Source organism: Dreissena polymorpha, chromosome 2 (assembly GCF_020536995.1).
Source record: "Dreissena polymorpha isolate Duluth1 chromosome 2, UMN_Dpol_1.0, whole genome shotgun sequence".
Taxonomy (NCBI): domain Eukaryota; kingdom Metazoa; phylum Mollusca; class Bivalvia; order Myida; family Dreissenidae; genus Dreissena; species Dreissena polymorpha.
The window spans coordinates 47,447,924-47,467,214 of NC_068356.1; the positions used below are offsets into that span (position 1 = coordinate 47,447,924).

General features: G+C 38.7%; 1 protein-coding gene across 1 annotated transcript in view; it reads right to left on the reverse strand.

The window, feature by feature from the left end:
• Nucleotides 1-16,062, reverse strand: part of LOC127866942 (mini-chromosome maintenance complex-binding protein-like) — a 52,206-nt gene extending 36,144 nt beyond the window's left edge. The window contains exons 1-6 of the mRNA XM_052407812.1: nt 15,931-16,062; nt 7,827-7,906; nt 5,222-5,404; nt 3,820-3,921; nt 2,145-2,370; nt 1,356-1,429 (exon numbers count right to left, since the gene is read on the reverse strand). Of these exons, the coding sequence (XP_052263772.1) occupies nt 1,356-1,429; nt 2,145-2,370; nt 3,820-3,921; nt 5,222-5,404; nt 7,827-7,906; nt 15,931-15,988 (723 nt within the window). The 5' untranslated portion in view covers nt 15,989-16,062. The remainder of the gene's footprint in view (nt 1-1,355; nt 1,430-2,144; nt 2,371-3,819; nt 3,922-5,221; nt 5,405-7,826; nt 7,907-15,930) is intronic.
• Between the last annotated feature and the right edge of the window lie 3,229 nt (nt 16,063-19,291).

A 19,291-nucleotide genomic window follows, 5' to 3' on the forward strand; every position in this document is an offset into this window, starting at 1 on the left:
ATTCGTTGAATTGATATCCCCCGCCAATATGCTTCTGGACACAAAATGTTATATTTGACACTCAAAAAAGCATTTGTTCAAGATACAAAGGGCCATAAATCCGTTATTAACAGATGGTGTACAATGCCATTTGGCGTGCATTATCCTCTTATCCATATATATACTCCTACCAAGTTTCAATGAAATCCGCCAAAGCACTTCCAAGATAAGGCTCCGGACGGACGGAAAGACGGACGGATGGATAACGCCAAAACAATATCCCTCCGCCTATGGCGGGGGATAACTTTGGTTATTTGCAAAACAGCTCTCAACTTCTTTTATTTGATAATTTAATATACATTTTATGTCAGTGACCTGCTATAAAGGATGTGAAGACATAATTGATTGTGTTTGACTTGCTTTAATATCCATTAATAAATGACAGTAATGGTTGTGACACGAATGTTCATTATTTTCTTGTGGTCAAAATTGACCTCTAACCTCCTAATGTGACCATGACCTTCAAGGTAGGGAGAGGGGAAATACAATGGACTGGTCTCACGTTGGTTTTACATTTGCGCCAAGTTTTTTTTCATATCAATTCATGTATGGCTAGGTCACGGCTCAGACAGGAATTTGTTAACACTCCTGAAGACTGAAAGTGTGCATGCTATATGCTGCCTTCTTCGAACGGGGCGTAAACCCTGCTTTTATTGGATACATGTAAAATTCCGGGGTGTAAAAGACCCCTAATTTAGACCATTTTCAATTCAAGCATGAGTTACCAATCTTGGTCAATGGGTCTATTACAATTGGAAGAGCATATGTATGAAGTTTGAATGAAATCCTGAGCGTCTTTTCTGATAAATCAACTAACAGGAAAACACCACATTGAACACTGATGCTGGGGCGGTTAATAGCTTGCCTTTTCTTTCAAAAGTTCAGCATTACAGAAAGGTAAACAAGAAACCGTCTGAGACGGGTGATGCTCCCCAAAGTTTTTTTTTGTCACAATATTGCACTATATATTCAGATAAAAGGAAACGTCTTGAGGGCACAGTAGTTGGGGGGACAAGAATTTTTTTATAGAAAATTTCAATGGGCCATAACTCTGTGAAAAATCATCCGACCAGAACCCGCTGATAATATGCACATCTCCTCTTGGTAGTGAAGCTTCCCATAAAGTTTCATTGAATTCCGGTCATTAGTTGCTGAGAAATACCCCGGACAAAAATTGTGCACGGACGGACAGACAGACGCACACACGGACAGACGAAGCGGCGACTATATGCTCCCCCCAAAATTTATTTTGGGGGAGCATAAAAATTAAAGAACAAGTCATTGGATGCTGGGTTGTGGATAGCAAGTTAACTTACCTTAACAAGGCAAGCTGGTCCAGTTTCCGATGGCAACGGGAAATTCAGGTCAGGAATCTTGGAACTACCAGGTTCTAGAGAAATAGTGTTTGTCTTTAAGCAGTTAGTTAGTTCAAACCTATTTATTTTAGCTCAATTGCATAGAAAGCCTAAGGCTTATTTAAAACGCTCTCGAGTCTGTTTCCTGGGACTAGAACCAGTACTTGGTGTATAGGGGGGAGATCTAAGTAACGCTCTCACAGTGGAGATTGAACCCGTGACCTCCAGATCGCTAGGCTGTTTTTAAGCAGTTATGACAGTTCTTTTAATGAAATCTATCTCACACTATATTTTCAACAAGAGCACCTTTTAACTGGTGCCAACACTCGGCTGCGGGTGCAGTTTTGAATAAATGAAAGCTTGTCAGAATTATTCTTTTTAGAGGTCAGTGACCTTGACCTTTGACCTAGTGACCCCAAAATGGGTGTGGCGTGTAGACCTCATCAAGGTGCATCTACATATGAAGTTTCAAAGTTGTAGGTGGAAGCACTTTGATTTTAGAGCCAATTTTAAGGTTTTAGCACAACGCGGACGTCGGACGACGAGCTGGCTATGACAATACCTCGGCTTTCTCCGAAAACAGCCGAGCTAAAAGCAAGCTCAATGCTTTCTAATTACAAACAGCAAAAACTAAAAAACTCCTAGTTGAATTTGTATAGTTATATTTGAATGCTCAATTATTTCTAGGTTTATTTTGTCAAATGAAACAAAACTGTGACCTTATATTTAAAATAAACAACACAATTCTACCACTTTTATTGGTTTGCTTCCTCTTGATTTCAATGGAATCCATTTCCATTATGTCTGTGTCCCCAACTACACTGGAAAATGGTTGACCTTGACAACTGTCTTCAGAATTGTCCACAGGGGACGTTTCCATGGTTTCGTTATTGTCCCTGTTACGCTTGCACCGCATCGGGGTCTGGGAGGTAGAAGGGTAGCACTTGGTTTTCACTTTGCTCATGTCAGTATTAGCGTATAAGTCAGTTAAGGAATAAAAAATTCAATCAAAACTGCATGTGTTTTCAGCAATAATTCTCAAGAAACAAGAGGGCCTGAAAGGCCCAAAGTCGCTCACCTGAAATTCAAAGGAACTGACCTGATCTGTGCAGCCCAAGATGTCATTAGAACAAATGTTCTTACCAACTTTCAAGAATAGTGAACACCCTGGTGGCAATGTTTTTTAACAGACTGGATACATTTTCGTACACATCCAAAATATCATCAAAACAAATATTTTGACCAAAGTTTCATGACGACTGGACAAAAAATGTGACTTAAAAGAATGTTAACAAGTTTTACAATAGCCATATAAGCAAAAATGCCCCGCCCCCTGGTGGCCATGTTTTTCAACCAAATGAAACAATTTTTCAACTCGTCCAAGATATCATTGGGACAATTCTTGTGACCAAGTTTCATGAAGATCAGACAATAAATGTGGCCTCTAGAGTGTTAAATAACAAGGTTTTACTATAGTCATATAGCCATATAAGGAAAAATGCACCACCCACTGGTGCCCATGTTTTTTAACCAACCATATCTATTTTTCAACTCATCTAAGATATAATTGGGAGAAATCTTCTGACCAAGTTTCATGATGGTCGGACAATATATGTGGAATCTAGAGTGTTAACAAGGTTTTACTATAGCCATGTAAGGACAAATGCCCCGCCCCCTGGTGTACATGTTTTTCAACCAACCCGAACCATTTTTAAACTCGTCCAAGATATGATTAGGATGAATCTTCTAACAAAGTTTCATGAAGATCAAACAATAAATGTGGCCTCTAAAGTTTTACTAAAACCATATATAGCCATATAAGGAACAAGAGTGCCAAACTGTCACAAGACACAGCCATTTGAATTAATGGACTAAGTTAAAAGACACAATGGTGATTGTTTTAAAAGCACTAAGTGACTCTGTGACCTATTTTTTGATCCGGCATGACTCATGTTCGAACTTTATCTAGATATCATCTAGACATAACTTATGACCAGGTTTGGTGAAGATCGGATAAAAACTACTTCAATTAGAGAGCGAACACATGCTAAATGCTTGAAATGCACTAAGTGACCTCATGACCTAGTTTTTGACCCGGTATGACCCTTTTTTGTTCTTGACCTAGATATCATTTAGACACAACTTCTGACCAAATTTGGTGAAGATCGGATGAAAACTACTTCAATTAGAGAGCGGACACCATGCTTAATCCTTGAAATGCACTAAATGACCCAATGGTATAGTTTTTGACCCGGCATGAAAATACGTCATTTAAATTATCACATTTTTCAAAACAAAAGTAACATTGAGGCAAAGAAATCAATATACATTTAGGCAGAGAAATCAAACTACATTTAGGCAGAGAAATCAATCTACATTTAGGCAGAGAAATCAATCTATGTTTGATGTACTCAAGAAAGGATATTGTCTTGACCCAATTTGACTCGCCAGGGACTGGTACACAGTAGAGCGTCATTCTGTCCATCGTTTTGTTATTCATCGAGTCAAGATCAATCGACTGATTTGCCTGAAATAAATAACTGCAGTTTGATCTATCATACACAGTCATATCATGCTTATAGTCACTAACATGACGCCATATTTTCTGTTAAATCACATTTTTGTAAAAAATTGTGTATGGGACTTGATTCTTTATTTTCATAATTGCAGCATAATTTGATTCATACTCATGACCCTTACTGTACATACATATGATCCACACACCAGGAAACTGGTCTAAATGCATGAGCTTAAAACATTGTCCCATTAAAGCCTGATAAGGGACAACTTCTCGCCTATACTGGATTTTTGTAAAGAAGAAACTTTCTTTTAAACCAACAAATTCGTTGAATAAATAACAACACCTCTTAATTTTCCTTGTTGATGTATAAACACCCATAAAGTTTTGTGTTGATATCTTGTATAGTTTATAGCAATCAATAGTTTGTGACAGACGGATGAACAGACTGACAAAGCCAATTCTATATCCGTCCGCCTTTGGCGGGGGATAAAAATCCGAAGAAGGAAAAGTGGACTGCTCTGGATAATCTGGGACTAGAAATTACCCACATGCATTAAGCCTTTTTCCCCACAGCACAGCTCGCCTCAGGCTTTTCCCCAGAGTGTTCATTGTAGCAGAATTGCTGCGCATAAACTTCAAAATCAATATGGCTGTTACGTCTTTTTTTAATAATGGTAAACCAGTGCTTGAAACATTCACAACACTTGCAAGCTGAGGTTAATATCAGTGGTTTTCAGCCTTATATAACTGAGGCGTTTAAAATCATGCAGTTTCCCCAAAAATCCTAACTTACACCAGCTTTTTCATTTCCCAAAGCAGTAATATTAGCGATAATTTTTCCCAAAATGAGCAAATTTATCCAAAAATCCATAGGCTAGGGCCATTTCCCAATGAAGCGAGGAAAACCCCTGAATATGAACTGTAAAATTCGGCAAACATTTATGTGTTATGGAATAAAATTCTTTTTGTATGCATTTGAAAATAATTATATAATATTTGTCAGAAAAATATTCAAAATAATTATGGACATTTTATCCAAGAACAAACAACATTGTTCATATCACTTAACTGACCTGACAAGTTACTTCGGGATCTTTGGATCCTGAGAACTGCTATGAAAAATGAAGATAATGGAAGTTGTGTTGACATATAGCTCTAAAGAAGTAACGTTTTTTTTTAGAATGAGAACAGCCAGCGAGTTACTTGCAGTCTGTTCAGGGTTTATGCTGTTGCTCCTCATCAGTATTTTAGGGTTGGAAACGAAACCTTTAAAAGTTGAATCTAGTAAGAAAGATTAAGTACATACCCCACACTCTGCAATGTCCTTGTATTTGCCAGACTTCATGGTTGTCTGCCCTGTCACAATGTCCTTGACCTCGTAAGAGCCCAGATAAAATTCTGGGTCAAACATGTCCTGCACCATGCATCGGAAACGCACCAGGGAGTTGGGCTTCAGAGTGTGAAGGCTACTGTCATTTAGGCTTGGAATCTACAAATTTTAAGAAAATATTTATTTTTTTGAGGGGGGGGGGGGGAGATACAGAGTGAAAAAAACAAACAAGAGGGCCTGAAAGGCCCAAAGTCGCTCACCTGAGATAACAAGATATTATTGGGACAAATCTTCTGACCAAGTTTCACGAAGATCGGAAAATAAATGTGGCCTCTAGAGTGTTAACAAGGTTTTACTATAGCCATATAAGGAAAAATGCCCCGCCCCCTGGCAGCCATGTTTTTCAACCAACCGGAATCATTTTTGAACTCGTCCAAGATATTATCGGGATGAATCTTCTGACCAAGTTTCATGAAGATCGGACAGTAAATGTGGCCTCTAGAGTGTTAACAAGATTTTACTATAGCCATATAAGGAAAAATGCCCCGCCCCTTGGAAGCCATTTTTTTTCAAGCAAACACAATTATTTTCGAACTCATCCAAGATATCATTGCGACCAATCTTCTGACCAAATTTCATGAAGATTGGACAATCAATGTGGCCTCTAGAGGTAACAAGGTTTTACTATAGTCATATATAGCCATATAAGGAAAATGTCCCGCCCCTGGTGGTCATGTTTTTAAAGCAACCAAAACCATTTTCGAACTCATCCAAGGTATGCATTGGGACAAATCTTCTGACCAAGTTTCATGATGATCGGAAAATAAATGTGACCTCTAGAGTGTTAACAAGGTTTTACAATAGCCATATAAGGAAAATAGCCCCGCCCCCGTGGTGGCCATGTTTTTCAACCAACTGGCATCATTTTTGAACTCTTCCAAGATATTATTGGGATGAATCTTCTGACCGAGTTTCATGAAGATCGGACTATAAATGTGGCCTCTAGAGTGTTAACAAGATTTTACTATGGCCATATATACCCATATAAGAAAAAAAATGCCCCTTGGCAGCCATGTTTTTCAAGCAAACGTAACCATTTTCGAACTCATCCAAGATATCATTGAAACCAATCTTCTGACCAAATTTTCATGAAGATTGGACAATAAATGTGGCCTCTAGAGAGTTAACAAGGCAAATGTTGACGCCGCACAACGGACAACGGACAAAAAGCGGTCACAAAAGCTCACCATGAGCACGTTGTGCTCAGGTGAGCTAAACATAACAAGTTTCCTGGTGTGTTCTGTTATTAGGTGCAAAACACTGGTTTAAGAAATGTTAAAGCTTATTTATAGCATGTATACACTAGAGCTCTGGGTCCTTCTTCACCTTAAAATTAACAAGAGATTGCCAAGCAATATGGTCCCCTACCACTGAAACTCCACCATTGTCAGTAAAAAAAAAATAAATATTTTTTATTTATTTGTTGCCATAGCAACCAGAATTTTTGACAAAGGAACAAAATGAAATGACGTGCATAATCTCCATACTGCCATCTATCCATGTTTCAAGTTTCATGAAAAAATATTTAGAACTTTTAAAGTTATCGCAGGATCCAGAAAAGTGTGACGGACTGACTGACAAACAGACAGACTGACAGAAAGAAGGAGTGCAAACCATAAGTCCCCTCTGGTTTCACCGGTAGGGGACAATTAATCTAACATTAGTGTGTATTAAATGTAGGTCGAAAAAATTGACTGTCTTTCTAATTTAAACTACCGTAGTAAACAAGAGATGTGTTTATCAGAATCACAATGCCCCCTAATGCGCCGCTTTTTTTTTACCTTGACCTTGAAGGATGACCTTGACCTTTCACCACTCAAAATGTGCAGCTCAATGAGATACACATGCATGCCAAATATCAAGTTGCTATGTTCAATATTTCAAAAGTTATTACAAAACTTGAATGCAAGGTTAAAGTTTTTTTTGTTTTATTTACCTTTGACCTTGAAGGATGACCTTGCCCTTGACCTTTCACCACTCAAAATGTGCAGCTCCATGAGATACACATGCATGCCAAATATCAAGTTGCTATGTTTAATATTTCAAAAGTTATTACAAAACTTAATGTAAGGTTAAAGTTTTGATGACAGAATGACGGAATGACAGACAGACAGACCAAAAACAATATACCCCTGATCTTTCGATCCGGGGGCATAAAAACAAGAGTACCGCATAACCGGTGCCTCGCTCGGCTGCGGTTGCAGTTTTGAATAAATGACAGCTTGTCAGAATTTTTTTTTAGAGGTCAATGTTACCTTGACCTTTGACCTAGTGACCCAAAAATGGGTGTCGCATGTAGAACTCATCAAGGTGCAGCTACATATGAAGTTTCAAAGTTGTAGGTTGAAGCACTTTGATTTTAGAGCCAATATTCAAAACTTTGACAAAATGTCAAGGTTTAAGCACGACGCGGACGGCGGATGACACGACGAGCTGGCTTTGACAATACCTTGGGTTTTCTCCAAAAACAGCCGAGCTAAAAATGGGATAGATTACAAAACTCAAATAGTAAAAATATTACCCATGTCAATGCATTTTTGGTCTTCAATTTTTCTGTAAAATAGTTTTTCACATTACTGCTTTCTAAATTTTGCTGTTTATCTGGAACAAAATAAAAACATTATAAAGCCGTGATAAAAACAACAAAGTCTTATCACAATGTGTTCCCAGAATATGTAGTGTTTTTCCCAGGCCATTTTAGCGTGGTGAAAAGCCACGCCGCCCTCCCGGATCGCCACCCTGCCCTTTTCAAAGGCAAATTTCGCCACGCGCCCTTTTTTCAATGGCAAATTTCGCCACGCGCCCTTATCGATAACATCTTTATTGCCTTACGATCTAACTTGGTCCGCAAAATCAGCTTCCTTGATTGTCTGTGACGCTCCGACTGTGCTTGATTTACTCGAGAGACGTCAACGTCTAATCGACTATATTAATTGAGAAGATTTAATCTATAACAGTGCTCAATTTATAGGTAGTTCTTACTGACTGCTCCAAAGCTGTGAATTAGTCATGCGTGAATAACCTCTTGTCAGTATATCAATCGATAATGCCGGAGGCTATGTTATACCAAGCGCACTTTTCGCTCGGCAATGTGTACTTCTCACGATAAAGTCATTACTTCGGAGACTTTTGATGAAAAACTCGATGTTATTCTCGTGGCAATTGTGCATTGCATGCATTATTCAGTTATATCAAAACATACGCATTACGCATAATTACATTTTAAAAAACAAACAAATTTATTCTTTATCGTTTTCATCTTTAAGATAATTAGATCTAATTATTGAAATAATTACTGAGACGTATACTAATTTAACAAAATGCGAATCGCGTATACTATTTAACGTTGCTATGCGCACCTGTCGCTTACATCATTTGACATTTTATCAACATGGCGGACTATACAGATATCGGTGGATGTATGTCACGGAAACGAGTGTTTGCATATTGTTTTGTTAGCGACCAATTTACTCGCAATGTTATTTTAAACATCTGTCGAGATTTAAAATGGGATAAGACAACAAGGGACAAAATTGTCACAAAACCAGGTTTTCATTGTGAAAAAAAAATCTGATAAAGGGAGAAAACTCAAACTGAACTTTTGAAATGACCAAAAAAAATTAACCCCCTTTGTAAGTTTTTTTTTTTTTTAAATCTATTTTTAGTCGTGGCGACCTTGACATTGGAGATATTGACGTGATTCTTTCGTGGGACACACCGTCCCATGATGGTGAACAAATGTGCCAAATGATTTTAAAATCTCACAATGAATTACATAGTTATGGCCAGGACAAGCTCATTTATGGCCATTTTTGACCTTTGAACTCAAAGTGTGACCTTGACCTTGGAGATATCGACGTAATTATTTCGCGCGACACACCGTCCAATGATGGTGAACAAATGTGCCAAATGATTTTAAAATCTGACAATGAACGACATAGTTATGGCCCGGACAAGCTTATTCCGCCAGCCCGCCAGCCAGCCAGCCCGCCAGCCCGCCAGCCAGCCCGCATTCACCAATCTAATAACCAGTTTTTTCCTTCGGAAAACCTGGTTAAACATGGTTTCATTAATATGTTAGTGGATCTGTGTATAATCAGATTTATATGCATATATTGCTTTATTATGTTTGTCGTGCTGTACAGTTTATTGAAACAGCATGGAACTTAAATGAAATTGCAAAGTAAATATATTAATATAAATCATAGTAAGTTAAATACATCTATAACCATTAAATGTGCTTGTTTATATGTTATTTTTTCCACAACTGCTTCTGATGCGATTACATGTTTCCCCGTAATTCAGGTATTCAGGGAACGTTTTTGCCCTTTTTTGCCTAAACTGCGCGCTAAAATGCCCTTTTTGAAAGTAATGCGCCATGCCCCTTCGCCCTCCTGGGAAAAACACTAATATGTTAACACATTTTTATCTTGTATATTGACCCATTAAAATATCTCTTTGTGTTAAGCAATTAGTTTGTAGTTTGTCCTAGTTGCAATAATTCAACTATCAGCTTTATTACCCAAAAGGTTGCTAAGAGTTACAATGCGCTGTCTATTGTCCTAAGACCTGTGCAAAATTTGATCACCACTGCGAGGGCTAAGGAACAATTACACTGATACTACAAAAACTTATCAATGTTTACCTGTCCAAAGCACAAAGTCATGCAAATTGTACCATAAAAGCAATAAATAATTGCTTTTAATTCACTTTGTTATTTCTTTCATAGGCTCAATCTACCATACATGTATTCAGGGTGCGGGATCATGTGTCAATGACTTTGTGTGGAATCCCCTTTTAAGCTTTAATAGATGTTTACACGACGGTAGTAGTGCTTTATTTCAGATAACTTTTTAAAACTATTTTTCCTAAGAATTTCAGCATAAAAGACATATTTTTATGCTTCTTATGGCAATCTGAAATACATCGGAATTACTTTATTTAATCAGAATGTTTTCTTGTTCTACTGTTTTCATTGTACACGGTTATGTTTACGTAACGTCAAAATTTGTCAACAAAAGATATCGGCACAGACTGCAAGAAAAACGGTCTTTTATGCACTGAAGATTTTTGGACTTCTAGAGCCGTCATAGCAAAAATTTTCAAAGGCTGGGGGAGTCAATTTAAAACCACATGTCCTGTCAGAAGAATATGCATGTATTTACAAGAAAAAAAATATTGCTTTACAAATGCACAGACAATTATTGTATTTTTCAACAACATGGTACATTGTGGTAGTTACTTGAATATACTCGATTGTCAAACATGCCAGAATTTTTTAGGTCCAAAGCGGGACATTCCATAAAAAATTGACGGGACATTTGACCAAAAAGCAGGACACCTAAAACGATCTATCATTCCACCTTTACTGTAGTCAGTATAGTACTAACACAAACTCTTGATACTTTTATTCAAGACATAAAACATCTGATATGAAGCATGAAATCTAAAACATACATGTAACTATAACAGTTTTATTAAATACAGTACACTCCACGCGTTTCCCCAATTTCCCTCCATACTCCGCGGTGATTGACCTGGAGGGAGATTAAGAAAATCCCGCCAGACGCGGCGTTTGCATGATTTTGAACGCGGCGGTTAACGATCGGCAAAACTGATAAGCCGACGCGGCGGCCCTCGGCGTTGGCAATGCGGGGGAAACTCCGCGTTTTACGAGATAACGATCAATTTAATTTTGTTTGACTTCCTGATTTTCAAATAAAATTACATTTATTACAAGTACATACATGTACATGTAGTATAATATTTACAATTAAAAAAACAACAACCAAAATAGATCGATCCCGACGTGGTTGTAGAAGTAGTTGTTGTAAAGAAAACTCGTTGATTTACAACAAACAAAACGTCCTCTTTTAACTAATACTTACCAATTAATATAAACTCGGTTTGCAACATTGTTTTTATTTTGATAATTTAATCCAAAGTTTTCATGTTAGCAGGTGATTTTCTATACTGAACATGTAAACAAATGACCAAAGACCCTAAAAATCTCGCAAATCTGTGTGAATTGACAGTTTGACGTAATCAAAGAAAAGCCGCTTCCTGTCTAAAGGCATAACTTACTCAAGTAAACACGTTCAACGAATGCATAAGGAATGGTTTTAATTGTCGGAACAAAGTTAATTCTCTGCTCGCTAATGCATTTATTTTCTCTTTGAAGTTAGGTTATTCCATTGATTGCTAAAAGAAGGTGGTAACTATTGAGTTGATAGTTGCATTTAATATTCACAGTCGTATTCTTGTTGCGTCGACATTCAAAACAATGTTTACCAGTAATTATGGACCAAATCGGCAGAGTGACATTCACACATGTTAATCCCTTTTGACAAAACACCGCAGACAGCAGTCTACACAATAGGTCAGTAGACAAGCTTTGCGTGTTTTCATAACGTCAAACACTTAAAATCCAGTTCCGCCCAGATGTCTTCTTTAATCAGTTTACAGTACAATTACTGTTAAAATAATTACTCTACTAAAATACCGTAACGATAAAGATTCGGCGGGTATGATTTGAAATTATTTTGGAGGAAATATCAACTTATTCGCGATATAATTTTGTTAAAAAATACCAAAGAAACTTTTAACCGAAATCAACAAAATTCAATGTTCTCTGCGCTATAAAGTTTGTATAAAAAAATAAATACACGCACGCTTTGCAGGAGTATACCTTGTACATTGCAGCATAATTTTCGCGCGCTTTTGTCAGGAAATATACATGATGACTGTATATTGGAAGCATTTGTAAACGTCGTGTTAACATTAAAAATCGTAGTGTGTTTCGGATTACTAATTATTATTCTCATTTGGAAATTTTACGGAACATTTATTCTTGTCTTATATGTGTTATGATTTAAATATTAATTTGTCAAATGTCTTATATTCATTCATATTGTAGATGTACCTGTGAATTAAAAAACATAATGTTAATACGTATTAATTTTCTATACAATTATCTTTTTATACATATACTACAGTATTTAAACAATTTATTATAACAATGTTTTTATTTTTTTGGCATGCCCAGTAGCACACTGCTAACGCGGCGTTGCGCAGCCAGGTTTTTTTTTTACTAAGAAAGTGACGCCGATATTCGGCGTCTTCCCCTACCAGAATTTTTCCCCTAAAAATACCATTTCCCCTCCAAAAAAATAATTTTTCACCAAAATATAATATTTTACCCTCAAAGAAATGTTTTTTTTCTTTTGGGAAGTCGACACTTATCTAATTTGTACCATGTAAAACGATCTCGCTCTCTCTCTCTCTCCCGACGAACTCTAAAATCTGGGAATCCCAGTGATTCTATATATAGCTCTTAAATTACGTCATTAAAACCGGGCAACTAATCGTATTAATCATATGACTATTTTACTGGATTCCGGTCTTGCACGAGAAGGGTGTTTCGTCAATTAATTACCGGAAACCAGTCGAATTTTCATCCGGGCTATGTGAAAGCCAAGATAGAAACGTTAAAACAGAATAAAGTCTCACAATTGGCGTTCATACACGAACAAAATAAAACGTTCGAACTCGGAAAATATTCATTGCGTTGACGCATTTTTTAAGAATGAATCATCAAAAACCGTTGAAACCCAGCAGGATTCGGAGGTACATGTAATCAACATTGATTAATACTGTCGGATTATTGTGAAAGTGAAAGTAGACAATCGGCAGCTGCCGCACCTTTCCCTTCCAATACTGTAGCAGATCTAGATCGTCAACCCATTCATCATGAAATTGACATCGTTCCCCGGCCCCAGTTGAAAACATTTCCCTTTATTAGATCTACACTTGCAACTTTATTTAGGACTTTGACTTTAATATCATACTTGTTCAGTGTTTAAGAACAAAAAGGTCAGAGACATGCCTCTTTTTCTTAAAAAAAACCTGAGGTCTGTAGGTGAGCAGGGGTGTCAATTTGTGAACCAAATTTGAAATCCGGAAAATTAAGCCGAGAGTCTGAGGTCGTAGGATAAAGGGAAGAGAGGGCCCAACCCCACCGAGCCCTAGCTTATTGTTCTTTTTTTATAGTCTTTCTAGGTGCAATTTCTGGTGAGTACAATGCGAAATATTATAAACCAAACCATCCGTAACACCGCATGTGTATTTGTCATTTTAAACAAATGATATTAAGAACTTCAAAATTAAATTAAAATCGACAAACCATACCGTCATACCGTATCCGAAAACGACTGTCTGAAAACATGTCCCTATACATCATTTGCGAATGAAATAAAATATGCATATCGTTTGACTGCAGAAAATGTAAACCAGTAACCAGTAACCTAGCAAATACGCAGTCAATATATAATTTGATCAACATATTGTTTTAAAATATGATATTGCAGTGCTTTACTTTGTCAGTTACTGCTCATGTCAGTGCCAGCCGCTTACCAATCAGAAATCAATAAATAAAATCGGTACCAAGCGCAAATGTCCGGAATGCCGACGATGCTATAACAATATTCGTTCTGAAATGATCCCGCACTCAAAGAATTTTGTCCCTACCCCCACCCCCCCTTAAACAAACTCATCGGATTTACATTCACCTCAAAATCAACCCTGGACGGCTCAAATCCGGATTTCCGGAATAATCCGGAAAATTGACACCCCTGGTGAGTTATAGACATTGAAATGAACAATTTTTTTCCCCAAATATGTCTCTTTCCCGCTCCATTTTCCCCTTTTACCCAGCGTCCAGCGTCTTCCCCTTTTTCTAAAAAAAACCCCTGGCAGCGGTCACTGATAAAAACGGAAATTGTCTGCATTTACCGACTAGGCTAAAGTAATACACGCCGCGGGAATTAGCGAACGCTGCGTAACGCCGAGCGTTTTATTAAGTTCACCTCGCTCTCTCAACACCGCGTGAACACTCGCTAGCAGAAAAAAAAACGCGGAGGGAGCGCGTTTTTTGGGGAAAACGCGTGGAGTGTACTGTAAGACAATAGCAAACAACGAAGATAATATTCATCTTTTTAGAGTACAAAATCTGGAACATTACGACAACAATACTCATTATATTACTTTCAATGGCAAACATTAACGCAAGGGAGGTTATCCAGTACACTGAAAGTACGTGTTACAGTAAACTATCTACCGAACAGTTACATCAGCTTGACACGGTATGCGCGGCCGTACACATTTTCGAGGTAGGTTTTTGGTGGAAGCAAACCGTCATTGTGTTCATTTTAACTGCCAACAACTTAATTGGAGTAGGGTCAAACTGTCATGCTTAGCACCTCGTTGTTTTTATTACAATTACACCCAATTACACTAGACAGGATGGGTATCACTTATTGGACTGTTTGTTGCGATTTCGGTATATTGCACATTCGGATTATCCTGCTATTTTGGAACTAAACATTGAATGTAAAAGACTCATTAATGACGTAGAGTTAATTTTACAAAACAATTGTTTTGTAAACCGTTTCAAACAAAGATAAAAACAAACACATTTTCAACATTTATTTCATTATAATACAACTATCGATAGCAATAAGCGACCACTATCTTGAAGACCACCATGGTGTGAATGCCTGATAAAATCAATAATTAGCCGATAAATCACTGATAAGGTGTCATAAACAACACTGGTACACACGAGAAGTAGAATCGGATTGTTTATTAGGGGCAATAAAGGGATTAGCGGTGGTAAGTGTTAGCGAAACAGAGCTTGAATAGCGAATTTCATTGGGAACCTATAGACCTAGCTGAAATAATTCGCGTTCAGAATAGATCTGAACGCTGAAACTCCGGTCTGCAAAAACCATAACGAAAAATAAATACAATACTATTATATCAATATGCTTAAAATTGCAAAATAACATTACCAACTCAAAAAGTTTTAGTAAATTAGTCCATTATTACCTCAAATAGCGTCGAACTGAAGCTAAAAGGCATAATTTGTTTCAGTAAAACTTCTGCTTAAATCGCAATACAATCACTGACCTCTCGCCATGTTATGAAATATTTAAATATCAACCAATCAGAAGAAGGCATTACGGTGTAATAGGCTGCGTTATCGATTAAAATCTACCTGCCGTATACAGCGGGCACAGCGATAGGAATTGAAAATCTGAGTAGTGTGTTGATTTAAATTGGTCAGGCGTGCAAAATTGAAAGAGTCATTACATAATTCTTACGGAACATAAGTGAGAAATGAATTATCTACACAGGTATGTAAATATTATTGCAATCCGTTGATATTAACTGTCTGATATCGGGGCTTGAATGTTGCGCACCAAATTCCTTGCGCATCAATATAGACAAAGAAGGAAAACTCTCGCTATTAAAAAGATAGAGTGGACTATTGACGCCAAGAGTCTGCCAAAGCAAAAATCATCAAAAGACTCTTAGGCGGCAATTTATATTGACTACTATAGACCTTACATCGTTTTTTAACGAATGTCGGGACAAATCGTCTCATATCGGGACGCCGGGACAAAGGGCCCAAAAGCGGGACTGTCCCGCCGAGATCGGGACGTCTGGCATGTATGTCGATTGTTGTCACTTCAGTTTAATGTGCACCTCGCGAAAATATGGGACATTTGACTTAAAACTCCATTTTATTGGTAAATAACGGTATCATTTTGGTGATGTATACTCACCAAATATGTTCTGTATGATACCCAGTGGGTCGTTGATCCAGTCTTCGATGCTTGGCATTATTGACAGTATTTTTTCTTTCACAACACAGATTTATTAAAATGGCGGGAAATAAAGGTTTAGTAAAATTAGTCACGAATTTAAAGATCGTCGTCATCGTCATCGTCAAACAATAAGAAACAAGGATATGATAATAATTTTTGCCTTGGATATCAATAAATCAATACATGTCAGGAAATAAATGTGTTCACAAAATATGAATGCTTTTTAATAAAAAAACACTGTCATTTAGCAAAAAATTAATGCAATTCGTTTATTTCCATGACCAAATAAGGTGTTAGATTTAACATTATACCATCCTGCGCTTTTTGGTAAGTTTTTCAGCCTCACGATTTCGAAGCTGGTAAAAGCTGTATAATGTACTGATTAAATAGAAAAATGTAAAAATGTTTTAATACAATTTGATGCTTCTAATCCCTTTTTATTGCGATAATAATTCATATATAAGGGTGTAAGGGGCTCTGGATAGAAGTAGTACCCTTGGTGCCCGTCGACTGCATCCTACATTTAGGATGGACAGGTATCTCTGGTCTTCATCCATCTCCTAATCTCTCACATGCTGGCTCCTAGCGCCACACCCTGGAAACCGCTTCAGTCGGCGGGCTAAACCATGTGAGGGGGTGATGTTAACACGGCATCACTGGGCGTATGAACTTCCAAGAAGAAGTCACCGGCCAAAGCAACAACAAGCTTTTGCGTGTTCGGAGTGAAGTTCCGTAGGCGGTGTCTTGTGCAAATGAGGCAAGGCTCCGGCAACTTCTGCACCCGAATTCATCTCTAGTCGTCTCGACAACGTCCTGCCACTAGATCCAGATGATTACGGACGAGAGAGTGAGGCTGGTTTATGCGCAACCCTTCTTCACTTTTATCAAAGTCTTTAGCGCAAGTCATGTTTTCAACTCTTTTCCACTAAAAGTCCTGTGGCGATTGGCAAGCGACGATACCAGCAGGTGTGGATACACTGGAAGCTGCAGTTGCGACCCTACACACAGGCGTCTCAAGACACTGGTCGTCAGCTCTTTGACCGAGACAGCAAAGGCTCCCGGCAACATCTTGAGTGACTGAGCAGCCCTCTTTAGGAATGCACTGCTCACCCCCGTAGTCTGGGGAGGGGGCTAGAAAAGGTGCCCTAAAAATTGCCTGTCTCGAATCACCCGGGCTAGTTTACCGCGGCTGGCAGGGATCCCAATCATGCGGTCGAAATACAAGAAATATCAAACATATACCGATTACAATCGGCGCATGGAACGTACGAACACTATTGGACAGGGACGAGTCCAATAGACCAGAAAGAAGAAACGCTCTCGTAGCAAAGGAGCTGTCAAGATACACTGTGGACATTGCTGCTCTGAGCGAAACTCGCTTTGCGGAAGAGGGACAGTTGAGAGAGCCAAACGCTGGATACACTTTCTTCTGGAGTGGTCGTGGGAAGGATGAACGCCGTGAGGCTGGGGTTGGCTTTGCTATCAAAAATTACCTCATAGGCAAATTAACTAGCCTACCAAAGGGAGTCAATGATCGCCTTATGACGCTCACTCTTCAACTGAAAGGAAAAAGAAACGCAACCATTGTTAGCTGCTATGCTCCTACCATGACAAACCCTGATGACATCAAGGACAAGTTTTATGAAGAGCTTGATAAAATTATTGACTCCGCACCCAAACAAGACAAACTAGTGGTTCTTGGCGACTCCAATGCCCGTGTCGGGTCAGATGTAGACACGTGGGGAGAAGTCATTGGCAAACACGGTGTTGGATCTTGCAACAGCAATGGTCTACTCTTGCTCAGATTGTGTGCCCAGCATAACCTTAGTGTAACAAACACACTCTTCTAGCTGCCAAACCGAAACAAAACCTCTTGGATGCACCCGCGCTCAAAACACTGGCATCTTATCGACTATGTCATTGTCAGGTCTGCCGACTGGAACGATGTGCGAGTGACAAAGTCAATGTGTGGAGCAGATTGTTGGACGGACCACCGCCTCATAATAAGTAGACTCAACTTTCATATTCAACCTCCTAGGCGCCCACAGGGGAAGAAACCTCCAAAACGTCTGAATATTGAGAAGCTGAAAAATGCTGACGTCAAAAGCAGGTAGCAAGTGAGTTGGATGATAAACTTAAGTCAATGCCTTTAAATTCTGGCAACATTGAACAAGACTGGGCGGACTTCAAGAACACTGTACACTCGACATGCTGTACCTTACTTGGTCCTAAAACGCACTCTCACCAGGATTGGTTTGATGAAAACAACAAGGCTATCGACAAACTGCTTGAAAAAAAGAATATGCTCTTTAAGCTGAACCTCTCAAATAAAACCCAAGCCAACGCAGCCGCTCTACACCAGGCAAAGCAAAAGGTTCAGATTGAGCTAAGGCACATGAAAGACAAATGGCTCAAATAAAAAGCCGATGAAATCCAGGACTATGCTGACTCTCACAACTCCAAACGTTTCTACCAAGCTGTCAGAACACTCTATGGTCCCCAGCCTGCTGGTACATCACCGCTGCTCTCTGAAGATGGAACCAAACTTATCACAGACAAGTCTGGCATTCTTGATAGGTGGGCTGAGCACTTTGAATCGGTTTTAAACATGCCATCTACAATCAGTGACGAAGCAATAAATCGCCTACCTCAGGCCCCAATTGACAATACACTCGACAATCCTCCTGCCGCTACAGAGACAGAAAAGGCTATTAAGCAAATGTCAACTGGCAAAGCGCCTGGCGCAGACGCAATTCCAGCTGAGATCTACAAAGCCGCAGGCCAACTGACGATCCAGAAACTGACAGAACTTTTTCAGTCAATGTGGGAAAAGGAAACGCTACCACAAGACCTAAAGGATGCGTCAATAGTTCACCTCTACAAGCGTAAAGGCAACATACAGTCGTGCGACAACCACCGAGGGATTTCTCTATTATCCATCACAGGAAAGATCCTTGCACGCATACTATTGAACAGACTCCTAATCCACATTGAAAACGGCCTCCTTCCTGAAAGTCAGTGCGGATTTCGCTCCGGTCGTGGTACAATGGACATGATTTTTGCTGCTAAACAACTGCAAGAGAAATGCCAAGAACAGAATGTCAGCCTCTACAAAACATTTGTAGACCTCACCAAAGCGTTTGATACTGTGAACAGGACTGGTTTATGGAAAATCATGGAGAAATTCGGCTGTCCATCAAGATTCATCACGATGGTACGCCAATTTCATGATGGTATGCAGGCCCATGTTCTCGATGATGGTAATCAATCTTCAACCTTTAAGGTAACAAATGGCGTCAAGCAAGGATGCGTTTTAGCC